A 14,606-nucleotide genomic window follows, 5' to 3' on the forward strand; every position below is an offset into this window, starting at 1 on the left:
GAGGGTGAGCGCTGAAGGAGCTCTGGAGAGCCAATCTTCAGCTGCCTCCTTGCAGCAACTCCAGGGTGAAACAATACGTAGAGACAAATAACTTCTCTTAGAAGGTCCTGTGCACCTCGGGCACACCCTGATACACCTGCAGCTGTGCCCTGTAGGCAGGGCATTTCCTCCTTTCCTTCTCTCTCCTACCAAGCACCTGACGCCGCCTGCCCGCGCACTCCCTGCGCTGCTCGGCGCACAGCGCTCCCTCAGCGGGCCCCTCGCGCTCGGGCTGGGGCCCGGACCGCGCGGCGCGGGCGGGGCGGGGGCGGCCCCAGCGAGGGGAGGCGGGGCCGCCCCGCGCGCCCTTCGCGGCTGCGCCGGCGCCGCCACCCCCACAGCGGGCGGCGGTTTGTGCGCGGGGCCGGCGGCCGGCGTGGGACCGACGAGGGCGGGAAGGCGCTGTCGCTGAACGCCGGCACGGTGATACCTTCTCTTTCCTCGCCTCCCTACCTTTCTCCGCACCTTCCCTTTCCCCACCTTCCCTCGCTCCCGACCATTTTCTGTCCTTTTGGCGGGGAAGGCGCTGCGCCGACGGGGGGAGGGGGGGGGGGGGGGGATGGGCGGCGGGCCCTGAGAAGAAAAGCGGTAACGGCCGCAGCTCGCGCGCCGCCCCGAGCCCGCCTTGGCGCCACGTGACCCCCCCTCCCGCGCCCGCCCCCTCCTCTCCTGCCCGGCTCCATATTGGCGCTGTGCTGGCCGAGCCCGGGCACAAAATGGAGGTAACTGCGCGCGGGGCGCGGGGCTCGCCGCCATCGGCCGAGGCGGCGGCGAGGCGGCTCCTGCCGTGCGGAGCTGGAGCGGCTTGAATTCCGCCCGAGTCTGCGGGCGGGAAAGCGTGGCGGGGAGAGGGTGGTTGGCGGCAATACTTCGTGGAGCCCCTTGCAGTTCCCGCGGCTGCCGCCTCGTTGTGGCGGTCCTGCCGCGCTCCAGACCCGCTTTCGCCTGCGACACGCCGCGTTTCTTCGCAATGGCGGCGCGGGCAGGAAGAGAGAGCGAGCCGGAGAGGCGGCGCTTCCGCCGCGCGGCCCCGGGGGCCGCGGCCGCCATTTCGCAGCGCTCCGGCGCGTGGTGAGAGGGGCCCGGCCCTCGGCCCGGGGCAGGGCTGTGGGCGGCAGAGCCCTTTGCAGCAAATCCTGCGGCCACCGAGACACATGGGCGCGCGTTCGGGCATCAGTAGGGCAAGGCGAGCCCTACACGTGCGTGCGTCATTGTTCTGCCCTCCCTGTGTTCCTTTTCCCCCTTTCCCTCCCCGGCCCAATCCCCTCTAGCCTAAGCTACCCGGAGTAGTGTAGCAGGGATGTTCTTTAACACACTTTCTACACACTCAATTTTCTCGAAAAACATTTTAGAAGCATTAAAATACTTTACTGCAGTACGCTGCATTTCGCAGAGGAATGCTGCAACACGTTTTAGCAGCTCCCTAGTACCTCTTACATCTGCCCAGAGGGAGTTAAAACGTGCCGAGAGCCTTAGCTGCCCGGAGAGGTGGAGGAAGGAAAACTATAGAGTTCTGTTTCTTTTCTGCACTCCCACAATTACACATGTAGAAGACCTAGGACATTCGGTGGCATTCTGCCATGGTCCTGGTGGGATCAGCATGAAGCAGTCTGCGCAAACCTAGTGAAATCATTCTCGCCCTGCCTGGAGGGAAATTGTGGTGATATTCTGCCCTTGCTTTCCTTTCCTCAAAACCTAAGTTTTTTTGCTCAAGTGTTTCAGAGTATGGCAAGCAAAAATAGTGGGTTGGGGTTTTTTTGTGTGTGTGCGTGGCATTTTTTTATCTTGGCTCCTTTCACTGAACGCTGAAACATGAAAAATTAAGATCTTAGAAACCAACAACTCACAGTAGTTTTTGTTCCTACATTAAAAACAGAAGAAACTGGATCCCTTAACTAAAGCAGTGAAAAACAACTTTTTCATGTAAGCAATTATTTTACCTGCTTTCGGATTTAATTACTGAGAGGGGTAATGCGCTGGTTCAGAGTACTGGAAAGTAGTTCAGTAAAGCTTGGGAACCTACCACATCAGGTATTAAGCTATTACATGTTCCTATTGGTGTTGGGAATACACTACCATCACACAACTGGAAAGCAAATTTGTCATGCCTTAACTTTAAGGTTTGGTAAAACGCCCTTCTGTATGCACTTTAAGTCCAACTTCAGTTGCTTATAGAAAGCACCAGTGCATTTCCATAGTATTCCCTGGTTGGATGGGTGAACTTCTATCTTCATAATGTCTGGTTTGTCTCTCTTAGCTTCTTCTCTCCTGTAAGAGACAGAGCAGCGTTGTGAGTAATGAGACATGTCCCCGTGGCTTCTTTATCGTTATAATTTAAAGCTTTCCTTGGAGGCTGCTTTAAATTCTTAAGTTGCAGTATATGATTGCTCAATGCTAGTTTAACTAGCTTTCAATAACGAAGGTATTCTGAGTATTTTTATTCAGAGTTGAATAGAGTATTTTGTTGGTGATAAGAGTTTAAAAATTTAGTGCTGTCAGCCTTAACAACGTTCTGTAAGGCAGAATAGGAATAGGACTGAGCAGGGCTGTGTTCCACATGAGCTGATGGTGTGCATTAGCAAGAAGACAACTCCTTTTTAACCCTTAAGGCCTTTAGAGGCCATTGGGGCAGAGACCATGCCCAGGAGCTTTATGTAGGCCAGTGTGGAGCCTCGGTGGGAAAAGGGATTTATATTTCCCATTACTTTGAAAAGGTAGTTAAATAAGCTTATTCCTTTACTCCCTAACCATTCCTAAAGCTTTATTTTGCCAAACAGCTAGTTTGTAGGAAGCCCTTGAAGTGTTAATGTTCTGTTTCATACCTCCCCTACATGATTTAAAAAAATTACCAGCTCAGTTGAAGTACTTAATATCCCAATACCTCTTAAGTCAAACTGATATTTGATTTAAAGGATTTCAAGAGCAGTTTTAACATTGTGTAGCGAGGAACTAAAGATAATACAAACATTGGATGTTACTTAATAAAACCTTTAAAATTGTTAATGCATTAAATCGTGATACTCATGATTTCACAGTTGAGTTTAATTTGAAGCTGAATTTTAACAAAGTTATGTTTAAGAATTTCCACTTAAAATAACAGCATATATTGCTCATTAGTAGAGACCTGCCTGCCTTTCCATATGCAGGAACAGAATTTGCAGAAAGAAAACTTTAAAAAAACCCCACAACCCAAACAAACAAACCCATCACAGAAGTACGCCTAATCTTGTAAATATCTATGCTTTTAAGTGCAGCACAAGTATAGTTTTACTGAAGAATGTGAAGTAGTTAACAGTACATTAACAGTTAACATTTTGGCTCCTGTAGTAGAGCTTCAAGAAACATCCAAAGTAGTAATGAATATTGGCCAGAGACAAACGAATAGGTTAATACTAGGACTAACTGACTGATCCTAGAAAGTTTTCTAGAAAAAAAGGCCAAAGGGAGCATGATTTTTTTTGTTTAAATGTGGAGTTATGGGTTCATTCGCTGAGCTTATGTTGTAAAAGATGTCCTGTTTATAATGGGATATACATTACATAGTATAGGCTAGTAATCAAGTATGTAATAGGGAAGCAAAAGTAACGCAGATGCCTAGTGCTAGAGACTCCTGAGGATCTTGATGTTGCTAGTTAGCATCAATAAGGGCTTCTTGCACTACTCCTAGTGGAAAGTATTTTCTACTACAGGAACTATATAAGTGTTGCACACTGCTGAATAGCTGACTACAAGAGGTAGTCCTCAGAAAGTTCTAATAAGCAGTGTTTGCAAAATGTTATATGTTTTAGGGGTTAAAAATTCAGAGAAGCAGTGGATTTCTGTATTGAGGTGGAATTTGCTTGCTGTATATCAGTTGTACTCATAATAGTTTTGTCAGACAGTAATAGATAAAGGTTGGCTACAGATTTTAGCATTAGTTTGTGTAGTGAGCTTGACCGGGATAGCAGATGTTTCTTTTACATATCTCTTCAATTATTAGCTGAGTAGCCTGAGGCTTTTTATCCTACCCTTTTAAATACTTCTGAGATTTTTTTTTCTGCTTTAACCTGTTTCTTCCTGCAAAGCTACACCTGTGCATTGCAGCAGAGAAGGCCCTGTGTCACAGGAACTGGGGTAAGTACTGACTTATCCAACCTGTTTTCTAGGTTTCCTAGATCTAAAAGAAAAGGCCGCGTTAGAGTACCTTTCCAAAATGGCTGCTATTAAGGAAGAGAGAGAAGTAGAAGACTACAAGAGGAAAGGAAGACGATCCTCACAGGTGAGAGGATGGGTTTTTTTATTAAAAATAAGGTAGTTTTAAGGGGAAAAGATGAAAAAAAAAACCCAAGTTAATAATTTCTATCTGATAGAGTAATATCTTTTTTTTTCCTACCTTCTTCATCCCCGTATTAGTGGAGTAACTTTAAATTGCAGTTTATTACATACAGTTGTAAGGGGTGGGGTGTTAAGCATAATGGGGAAATTTTGCTTGTCTAGCTTTCTGTTATAACAATTGATTAAATATATGTTTCTGATTAAAGCAAGGTGGAATTATTAACTTCATGTATCCTCAGAGTATCAGCAGGAACTTGATTACTTCTACCTTCAAAAGTCCTGTTTTTAGTGGGAATGAAGACAGGTTCCTATTTTCTTTTTTTTTTTCTTTTTTTTTTTTTTTTTAAGTAAAAATGGTTGCCTGAAAGTCACTGCAAATGAAAGCGAGCTGTACTAAGTAAAAATAACTGTTTTCTTTTGCTTCTAGCAGAAATACCGTAGACTGAATAAGGTGCGTAGTATAGAGAAGACGTTGGGGCTGTTCTTGGGAGGATGGGAGCTAGTTACTTTTGGGGCAGGGTGTGGAAGTGGGAGGGGGGGAAAAGTTCTTAATACCCTTCAGAAAATACTTTTAAGGTCAGCAAAAGGGTATTAAATGTGCTTATATAGCTTATAACGGAGGCATTTTATCTTCTTTTATTTGGATTTGCTTGCTTTCTAACATTACTTTTTCAGGTTGCCTGAATATTTTAGCTAGTTCAAACCAACTTTTTCTGGAATGATAAACTACTGCAATGTGGGAGGGCCTATACACTTGAATTATGAACAAACCTTGTACCAGTTGCATGTGTCTGGTAGTGTGTGGTTATTTTGTATTGAAGTACAGTGTGTAAAGTCCTTTTGGAAGGAATGTTGAAACTCTCACTCTTGGACTTTGAATTGAGTGTATGGGGTCGATCAGCTGCCTACTAAAGAAGGTCTTGTAGTTCACAAAAGTAGCTTGCCCTGCAGTGATCTTAAAAACTGTTGAGTTTGTAGAGCATGTTTCTTAGGGAACGTTGCTGAGGCCCCAGTGGCCTGTAAGCTTTCATGTTTCAGAAGACAGTCTAGGATTGTACTGCCTGGGGACAGGGTGGTCTCAGGTTCAGCCACAGTTGAGCGTAGCTTTGATGACAGGCGTTTTGTGGGCACTTGCTGCTGCTCAGAGGTGGAATGCATGGGAGAGCTCCACCCGAAAACTGCCTTTAGAGAGAAACATTGGGACTCCAAAAGGCTGATCATTCAAAACCCCTTGCATTTCACTTGATGGCTACCTCAGCATAGAAGTATCTGTATCTGCAGTAGCTTTGTCTCAAAAGGTGTCAGGATTTCTGCAAAGAGAGGGTGTTCGCAGGAATCCCAGGGGGTTCTAGCTGCCATCTTTCCCCCCGCCCCCGCCTTAGGCGAGAGGTACAGTTACAGTGAGCGCCGACGTTTTGGGGTTTCGCTAGGGCCTGCGAGGCCGCGGTGTGGTTCTGCTGGCGGCCCGAGGCGAGCAGAGGGCCCGCGGCTCCCGCAGCGCCGGCCTCGCCCAGGCCCCTGCGGGCCGGGCCCCGCCCATGGCGCCACTGCGGCGCCGGCCGCGCGCCCCGCCCTCGGCTCCATATTGGCGGCGCGGCGGCCGCGGCTCAGCACAAAATGGAGGCGGCCGGGCCCGCGCGGCGCTTGGGCTTTAGGGGGGGGGCATGCCAGAGTCGGGGCAGAAGGAAAGTTTTCCGCCTCCGCAGAGCCGTGTAGTGTGTCTGGAAGCCCCTCTGACAGCTTAGGGGGAGAAACAGCATCTTGCCAACTAAAGGCAGGCTGGACGGTCTTGCAGCTGCTCTCCCCACTCCTGCCACAGGAGTGCTGCAAAATGGCGTGCTCTCCTGGCTTGTCAGCTGAGCAGGAGGCAGCCTGATTCTAAGAGAGCACGGTGGAAGTTAACACTGAGGGAGAGATGTGCTCTGCAGGATTTTTTGTGCAGGAACGACTGCTGTTAGAAGTAACTTAAAGCAGAACAACTCAAAAACAGTCTTGTGTTATAGAGGACAGCGCTCTGAAAACCCCAATGAGAAACTGCCTAAAAAACCAATTCCCTAATTCTCTTGAGAAAATACTGCCTTCTACTTTTTTGCACACAATTCCTATAGCATGTATGTGTCTTAAGGATAATTCTTATCCAGTAGAACAGAGAAGCTGTAACAGCAGATGTTCTTCCTGCTGTATGAGAACAGCAGTTCTCCTACACATAATAACAATAAGTAGGGAAGAATTTCACTTTTCCTTACCTGAAAAATTCTGTGGTTATTCTTTTAAGGTAAAAACTCTTGAGTTATTAGCTGGAAACTCTAATAGTTGAATAATATCAGAGGACTGTAAATATTCTGTCCAGTTTTTCCTTACCTACGTTTCTGATTTTGAAGGAGTCTAATCTTCCCAGCTTCGCATACTGTCTTTCAATACATGTAGAAGAGTTTGAAACGCTTAGTGTTCCCAGCTTTAACATAACCCAACTAAAAATTCTCAGTAGATTTAAAAAATTTGAATTAGGACCCGATAACACTTGGTCTAAAGCAGTTTCTATATGCAGTAGGTGTGTAATCCTATAAAATTTAAAGTTTCAGTGTAGTGAGAAGAGAGATGGTTATTTTAATGCATTTGTAGTCTGGACTACTTGGAAGACACTAGAAGCTTTACTTTGTAGTGATGGGGCCATTGACTGTTACTGATTTATATGATCCTGAGGTAACAAAGCCTTAAATCTGTTACCAAAATGCTGGGGTTCTTTCCAACAAAATTCAGCAGGTGTAAGGGCAGAGATTTAATTCCCAGACAGCTTTTCATCATCTTAGTTACTGTTTGCTGTAGTACAACCTAAGTGTATTAGAAGCCAGTGGTTTGCTGAAGCACTATATAATACAAAATCTCAAAGAGGCTTAAGCCTTCCTAGCCAGCCCTAACAGTGTGACAGAGGTTAAAGACTTCAGATTTGAAGCAGAATGTCTACAGATAGAAGTCTGTGGCTGTTTTTATGAAGTTCACATCAGGATAATGCTGCATCTAGTTTGGTTTAACAGACTGCAGCAGAAACAGTGAAGCCTGCTGAACATTGATGCTGCAGAACTGAAGTCATACACAGCATAGCTGGCCAGCACCTTGTGCTGTGTTTTACATGATAGAAATACCCACTTGCTAAAGGAGATTTTTATCTGGTTGCTTTTAATCAAAGAGAGAAGTCTGGTAAGACATCTGATGATGGCAGTTTTGAAACAATTCTTTGTGAACTCCTTGTCAAATGTACGGGGAAATTCCCTGTCTAGTAAAAAAATGCAGCTCTGAAATGGAGCAGAAACACAATTGTACTCTTAAGCCATTTCAGTCATTTGACAGAAAACTGGGATCTGCAAATTTGCACCTTTTAAAATGTGGCTGATCATAAATAGGCAGTCTTACCAAGAGCTATTAAATTTGCTTGTTCTGTGATGCTTGCTAAGTTATGAATCTTACAATAGTAGTTGTACCCACTACTGGTCATTGATGAGTTGTTACGGCATTTTTTTGTCTGTAAGATGTAGGTCTATTTTGTCTCACATTTGAGAGTTATTTCCCATAAGACTAAAATCTACATATATATTTATACTATCTTGCTTGCATGTACTCCAGTAATATAATTATCAAAGCACAGAATTTCTATTTGAAGGAATTCACTGTTGATATGTTTCATAAAAATGTATAAAGGTAACCTTTCAAAATGGACATCCCCAAAGAGTAGATGCTGAGCTTTAGCAAGAACCTTTTTACCTTGTGTACCGTATCCTTAAATTTTTTTATACATCTGCATATTTATGCTTCATAAAGTGTTAGAAGTTGCCTTTGTCTAGCACTGCTTCATCCCCAGTCCCTACAGTGCAAACTGCAACTCAAAGATAGGCACAGAATGAATGCACTTTTGGGGGATGGGGAGCAACTAAGTTATCTAGTATATTGAAATCCCTTTACTCTTTGCATTTTAGCGCTCTTTAAATTGTTAGTGTTTTAATTAAAATCACACCTCATTAAGTGTTTACTATTCTGCTGTCTGAACCCATTAGAAGTCATTGTTTTTATGTAAACATATTTCACCTATTTGTAGTTATAATGTGCACAAATAATTTCTAGTAATTCACTAAAATTTTAATTTGTATTCAAAATATGTTTTTGTTTGTTTTCATTTTGTAGGGCCATGAGCCAAAGGAGCCAGAGCAGTTGAGAAAGCTGTTCATTGGAGGTCTGAGCTTTGAAACAACAGATGATAGCTTGAGAGAGCACTTTGAGAAATGGGGCACACTCACGGACTGTGTGGTAAAGTCTCTGTTATTAGTTTGTGCTTTTGAAGGGGTTAGGTACTTAAAGTAGCACAGAAATACAGAGTGCCTCCTTGTGTGTTTGCAGGTGATGAGAGACCCACAAACCAAACGTTCCAGAGGCTTTGGCTTTGTGACTTACTCCTGTGTGGAGGAGGTGGATGCCGCCATGAGCGCTCGACCACATAAGGTTGATGGACGTGTGGTTGAACCAAAGAGAGCAGTTTCCAGGGAGGTGAGTTAGTGTTCCAATTAACTACATATCCTAAGCTTTACCTACTATTTTAAGCACTAAATGTAATTTTTGGCATTGCAGGATTCTGTAAAGCCTGGGGCACACCTCACAGTAAAGAAAATATTTGTTGGTGGAATTAAAGAAGATACAGAAGAATATAATTTAAGGGAGTACTTTGAAAAATATGGAAAGATTGAAACCATAGAGGTCATGGAAGACAGGCAGAGTGGAAAGAAGAGAGGCTTCGCTTTTGTTACTTTTGATGATCATGATACAGTTGATAAAATTGTTGGTATGTAAGCTTTTCAGTGACAAATGACTTGGGGGATAAAGTGTTAAGATTTCAGAAGAGCAGTGTATGGAATGAGGTGATTGCATAATCAGCTGCTTTACCATTGTAAAGGATGGGGTTGATTTCGTGTTACTTTTCAAAGTGTGCACAGGCATTATAGTAACTTTCTGTGAGTGTTTTACAGTATACTGCAGTGATGTGATTTCTGACTTTCTTTTTTCACTATTTTCTGTAGTTCAGAAATACCATACTATAAATGGACACAACTGTGAAGTAAAAAAAGCACTCTCAAAACAGGAGATGCAGACTGCTAGCTCTCAGAGAGGTGAGTTGTAGTTGTGCATAGCTATTTTGTGTAACAGGTTTTCAATTAATGTAATTCAAGTGAAATATTTTGTAGGTCGTGGGGGTGGCTCAGGCAACTTCATGGGCCGTGGAAACTTCGGAGGCGGTGGAGGGAATTTTGGCCGAGGAGGAAACTTTGGTGGGAGAGGTAAATGGCTGGACTATTATTATAGAATGTGATTTACATTTTGTTTTTGTTTTTTAATTTCCTGTGTCAGTTGGCTTAAACACTTAACATGTTTGTTCAGGAAAACATTCTCATCTGTTTTGTGTTCTAGGAGGCTATGGGGGTGGTGGTGGCGGTGGTGGGAGCAGAGGAAGCTTTGGGGGTGGTGACGGATACAATGGATTTGGTGATGGTAAGTGTATTGTTCACTTCTTTTCCCCCAATGTTAAAACCAGCTGTAAGTCTTGCCTTCACCTTGGAAGCGAAGTCTGTTTTGGTGATAATATCAGTAATGGAAATAAAATTGTCTACATTGTAGAGCTGTGAAGAGTTAACTTTTTTTTTTGTTCTCCCGACAAAATGATGGGTGGAAAAAATACTTGTCTGTATTTACCCTTTAAAAAAATTATTTATCATAAGGTCATGAGGGAGCTGCTTATTATTGAGAGCTAAGTGAAGATTCTTATGTCAGTTGAGATGACTAAAACTGAATAAAGTAGTAAACAGCTGTTTTCAATAAACTCTTAAGACTTCTTGTAGTTCAGTGGTATCTTTTTCGTGATGCAGTTAGGCTGAGTATCCAAAATGCATCTGAAGAGAAATACAGCAATTACCAAAAGGCTAAAAAATGCAGTTACCAGAATGCAAAAAGTAGCACATAACTAATTACTTAGGTCCTGATTTTATAAGCATGGGGTTTTTTCTCTAATAGTTTAGATAAATCATGCAACCACAATGAATATAATAAAGGAAAAGTGCTATGTGACATCTTTATTGTGCAAGTGTGTTGGTTTGGGTTTTTTTTTCATGGATCTTTCCTTACCTGTATTTAGCTTTGGTGTGTTAAGTTTGTCTTTTCTTTTATTCACAGGTGGCAACTATGGAGGTGGTCCTGGCTATGGCAGCAGAGGAGGTTATGGTGGTGGTGGAGGACCAGGATATGGAAACCCAGGTGGTGGATATGGTGGTGGAGGAGGAGGATATGATGGCTACAATGAAGGAGGAAATTTTGGTGGTGGTAAGAGTCCAGGTTTAATTTGACATCTGTGGTTCCTAGGTTTCATTTCACAGTGCCTGAAATACGGTAATTCATAAAATGATCGTACGTCTAGGTTTTAATGTAGAAGGCCATGTTGCATAAGGAAAGTTCTTCATAGGGATCAGCTTTGATAAACTACAACTTTGTTTTGCCAGGGTTATATTTTTCAAAAAGCTTTGGCTATAAATCTGTGTGTGGTGGCAGAGTACAAGAGTTTCAGTGGTTTTGAGCATTTCAAGTATGTTGTCCTTGGATACCAGTTCACAACATGTAGGTCACATCCTCCTTTGTGAGGACTACAGACGCAAATTTTTCTAAGCTTTTTTGTTATTTGCCCCAAATTTGGGGAGTTAAGCTACAAAAACTGCTGTATATCTTACTATACTTTCTGATCTATCTATGCAGTATATCCATTACAGTTCTGTCATTTTTTTTGTGCCAATCGATTGTAATTTGCATTATTGTCATCTATGCAGAGTTGTGCAGTAGAAGAGTAATGGTGAAACTCAGGGTTTTGCGATTTTGGGGCCCTTAATTTGACCTATTGGGTTAACATCAAATTGGCTACTCTAATGCGCTTATAAAGTGATGTGTTTCATCTTCAATAAAATACCAGTTCCTAATTGTAAAAATACCAAGGGTCTTCTGTTACCTGTGCATTTCCAGGGAGGTATCATCAAAATACATTAAATTAATTTTAAATTTATTTTTACATTGGGTAGTGGAATTTGGTGAGTTTTTAGTCCTAGATGTTAAACAAACATGACTTTATAAATTACTTGTTTTAGGTAATTATGGTGGAAGTGGAAACTACAATGATTTTGGCAATTACAGTGGACAACAGCAGTCTAACTATGGTCCCATGAAAGGTGGTGGCAGCTTTGGTGGCAGAAGTTCAGGCAGTCCCTATGGTGGTAAGTATGATTTTGTACAGAAGATATTTTTGAGTTAAAATCTGTCATTGTTCATGTACTTCAGTATACACATTGATTTTTTAGGTGGTTATGGATCTGGAAGTGGAAGTGGGGGCTATGGTGGTAGAAGATTCTAAAAATGCTACCAGAAAAAGGGTAGGTGTAATGCATATTTATAATGATGATTAATAATGTACAACTGTTCACTGAGAGTAATAATTTTCTTATCCTGTATTCAACAGGCTACAGTTCTTAGCAGGAGAGAGAGCGAGGAGTTGTCAGGAAAGCTGCAGGTTACTTTGAGACAGTCGTCCCAAATGAATTAGAGGAACTGTAAAATCTGCCACAGAAGGAACGATGATCCATAGTCAGAAAAGTTACTGCAGCTTAAACAGGAAACCCTTCTTGATCAGGACTGTCATAGCCACAGTTTGCAAAAAGTGCAGCTATTGATTCATGCAATGTAGTGTCGATTAGATGTACATTCCTGAGGTCTTTCTCTGTTGTAGCTTTGTCTTTCTTTTTTCTTTTTATTTTCCCATTACATCAGGTATATTGCCCTGTAAATTGTGGTAGTGGTACCAGGAATAAACAAATCAATGAATTTTTAACTTTTCAATATTTGTGTAGTTCAGTTTTTCCACATTTAGTACAGAGAACTCTATAACAGAACTGAAATGTAGTTTAGGGTGTTTCCTTGTTAGTTAATAGAGAAGATAAATGCATTTCTCAATTACTATTTTGTATTAATTTAAAGTTAACAATAGAAACACCTATTGATTTGCAGTCTTAAGGGGTCTAGTCTCAGTGTATATACGTAATTGTCATTGACATGAGTTACATAGGCATACAGAGGGAAAACATCTGTATGTTGCATTATAGTTTGTTTAGATGTATAACTAGGATTTGAGTTACTCAAATTAGTGTTTGTGAATCATAGAACTAAGCTTTATCTTAATGAAAACTTCAAATTACTTTTTGGTTTGTGCATATTTTTTTAATTTGTAGTTCTGTATTAGTACTAGCGCTTCAAGAAAATAAGGCATGATAAATATTTTAACAAGACCAACTTTAGACACATGAAAGCTGTCTCCCGTCTCATTTGAGATGCATAAGGGATAACTGAAGTTGTTTAAGTCTTGGGTGGAGAGAAAAAAAATTTGCTTTTTACCTTTATATTTATTGTAATTCCCGAGAAGTTAAGGTGGGGGGAAATCAAGTGCCTGTTTCCTTGGGATATACAATGATTCTGTTTCAATAAAACTATACTTTGGGGAGGGTGGCTTGGAATTTTCATCCCCTTTGTCCCCATTTCCTTCTCCCTTGCACCAGACTGCACTGTTTCAATTAAATGAGGTGTCATAGTGAGAGTAATAGGTATGTTCCTCAATAATTTAATGGCTGTATACTTTCTTGCATGCACCCTAGGCAATTTTCTGGACACATGCTTCTGACTGGGAGCCAAGGGTAGCACAGGTGTAATCACTGACAGTCCCAGGTAATGTGCTCCAAAAGCCCATTCCCCATGGGCTCTTTAATAGTAAGAGTCCTTTCGCTGTTTCCCTGGCAGATGTCTGGGCTCAGCTGAGAGCTCAAAGATCAAACACAATGTAGTTGTATTTTACCGACCAGAAGCACTCCCACAACGTAGAGGGCTACAGTCCCAAGTTCCCACAGGTAGAATGATAGTGTGCTACAACTGGATTTGGTGCAGTGGAGTAGAAAATCTGACCAGTACATGTGGCTAGAAATTGTATTTCATTCTCACTTCTGACCTCCAAATTAAGGCACTGCAGTCTGTGATGTCCTCATCTTATGTGAATTCTCTTGACTATTGCCAGGCCAGTGCTTGCTGTCAATTCAGACTCAGAAGAGTAGGGACCCAGTCAATAAAAAACACTCAGACACTTGGCAATATGTATTGGAATTACTCACACGTGTTTCACTTCTGGGTCAATGTGCAGTATAAGGTAAATGCAATTCCAGTGTAGGAATGAATCTGCAAAGATGTATGAAATGGCTTAAGGCATAATCAGTCATATTAATGAATTACAATTTTTAAGAAGTGGTAGAAAAATAAGTGTGTTGTTTGAAAAAAATTAAACATGTTATTTAAACGCTGTTATTGGAGTGTATTTAGACTGCAGTACGCTAAAACAAGGAACCAGTGTCAAGATGGTAGCCTCCAAAATGGATTTCAAAGTCTGCTTATTCTTGTCTGTGGAGTTCTGAAAGATCTCAAAAGTTAAAGCAAGAATTGGTGGTTTAGTGAACGCTTCTGTTGTTGTACGTGTTCATTTGGGCTTGGGGTGGGGGGGAGGCTGTATTTCAATAAAGGCATTTTTTAAACAACCCATTTGGAGTTTGAAAACATGGGAAACTAAACCACCACTCACTAGGGAGTGAGACACCTGACTTCTGACTTGCTTTGTACATTACTATGCTAGAAGATGTGTAGACTTGAACCTGGGGCCTGCATCTGATTGCAGGGACAACTGAAGGATGGGGTTGATGTCCCTTCTGACAATTGATCTGGTATTTCTAAATTCTTTTAGAATGTATTGACAGTGTTCTTTTTAACAGGGCCTCTTGTAGCTGTACTGTGACTACAATGTTAATTTTGAAAAATAGTGTCATAATAAACTTTATGAACAAGATCTGTATGCAACCTTTTAAGAGATGGATGTAAGTGACCGCTTTGTAGGTGGGTGGGGTAGCTTAGCTGTTGTTTGTGACGTGGAAAAGTGTAAGCCATGAGGACAGTGATCCGCCAGCTTTACAGAACCTAGGATGTACTTCTTTGATCCATACATTGCTAAGGAGACTCGTAAGACAGGACTTCAGCAGCCTATTGAGTATGGAGAAGTCAGCCTAATTAAAGAATGACAAGGCAGCAGGAGCAACAGCTTCAACTTCCAGAAAAGTGAAGGAATAAGATACTGTGCTGATAGTGAGCAGCTT

General features: G+C 42.2%; 1 protein-coding gene across 4 annotated transcripts; it reads left to right on the forward strand.

Annotated features, from left to right (window-relative positions):
• The first annotated feature begins 331 nt into the window (after positions 1-331).
• HNRNPA3 (heterogeneous nuclear ribonucleoprotein A3) lies at positions 332-12,730 on the forward strand. Of its 4 annotated transcripts, none has more exons than XM_059853176.1 (13): positions 332-462; positions 4,185-4,297; positions 4,781-4,804; positions 8,530-8,652; positions 8,743-8,889; positions 8,971-9,181; positions 9,417-9,506; positions 9,567-9,674; positions 9,775-9,885; positions 10,564-10,710; positions 11,520-11,645; positions 11,730-11,801; positions 11,888-12,730. In XM_059853176.1, exons 2-12 carry the CDS (start codon positions 4,232-4,234, stop codon positions 11,780-11,782), a joined length of 1,206 nt encoding a protein of 401 aa, XP_059709159.1. In that variant the 5' UTR covers positions 332-462; positions 4,185-4,231; the 3' UTR covers positions 11,783-11,801; positions 11,888-12,730. The 4 variants fall into 4 exon arrangements, with proteins under 4 accessions (XP_059709159.1, XP_059709162.1, XP_059709160.1 ...); XM_059853179.1 differs by having other exon boundaries at positions 9,805-9,885; XM_059853177.1 differs by having other exon boundaries at positions 9,582-9,674.
• Positions 12,731-14,606: the final 1,876 nt, after the last annotated feature.

This window comes from Haemorhous mexicanus, chromosome 8 (genome assembly GCF_027477595.1).
Source record: "Haemorhous mexicanus isolate bHaeMex1 chromosome 8, bHaeMex1.pri, whole genome shotgun sequence".
Classification (NCBI taxonomy): domain Eukaryota; kingdom Metazoa; phylum Chordata; class Aves; order Passeriformes; family Fringillidae; genus Haemorhous; species Haemorhous mexicanus.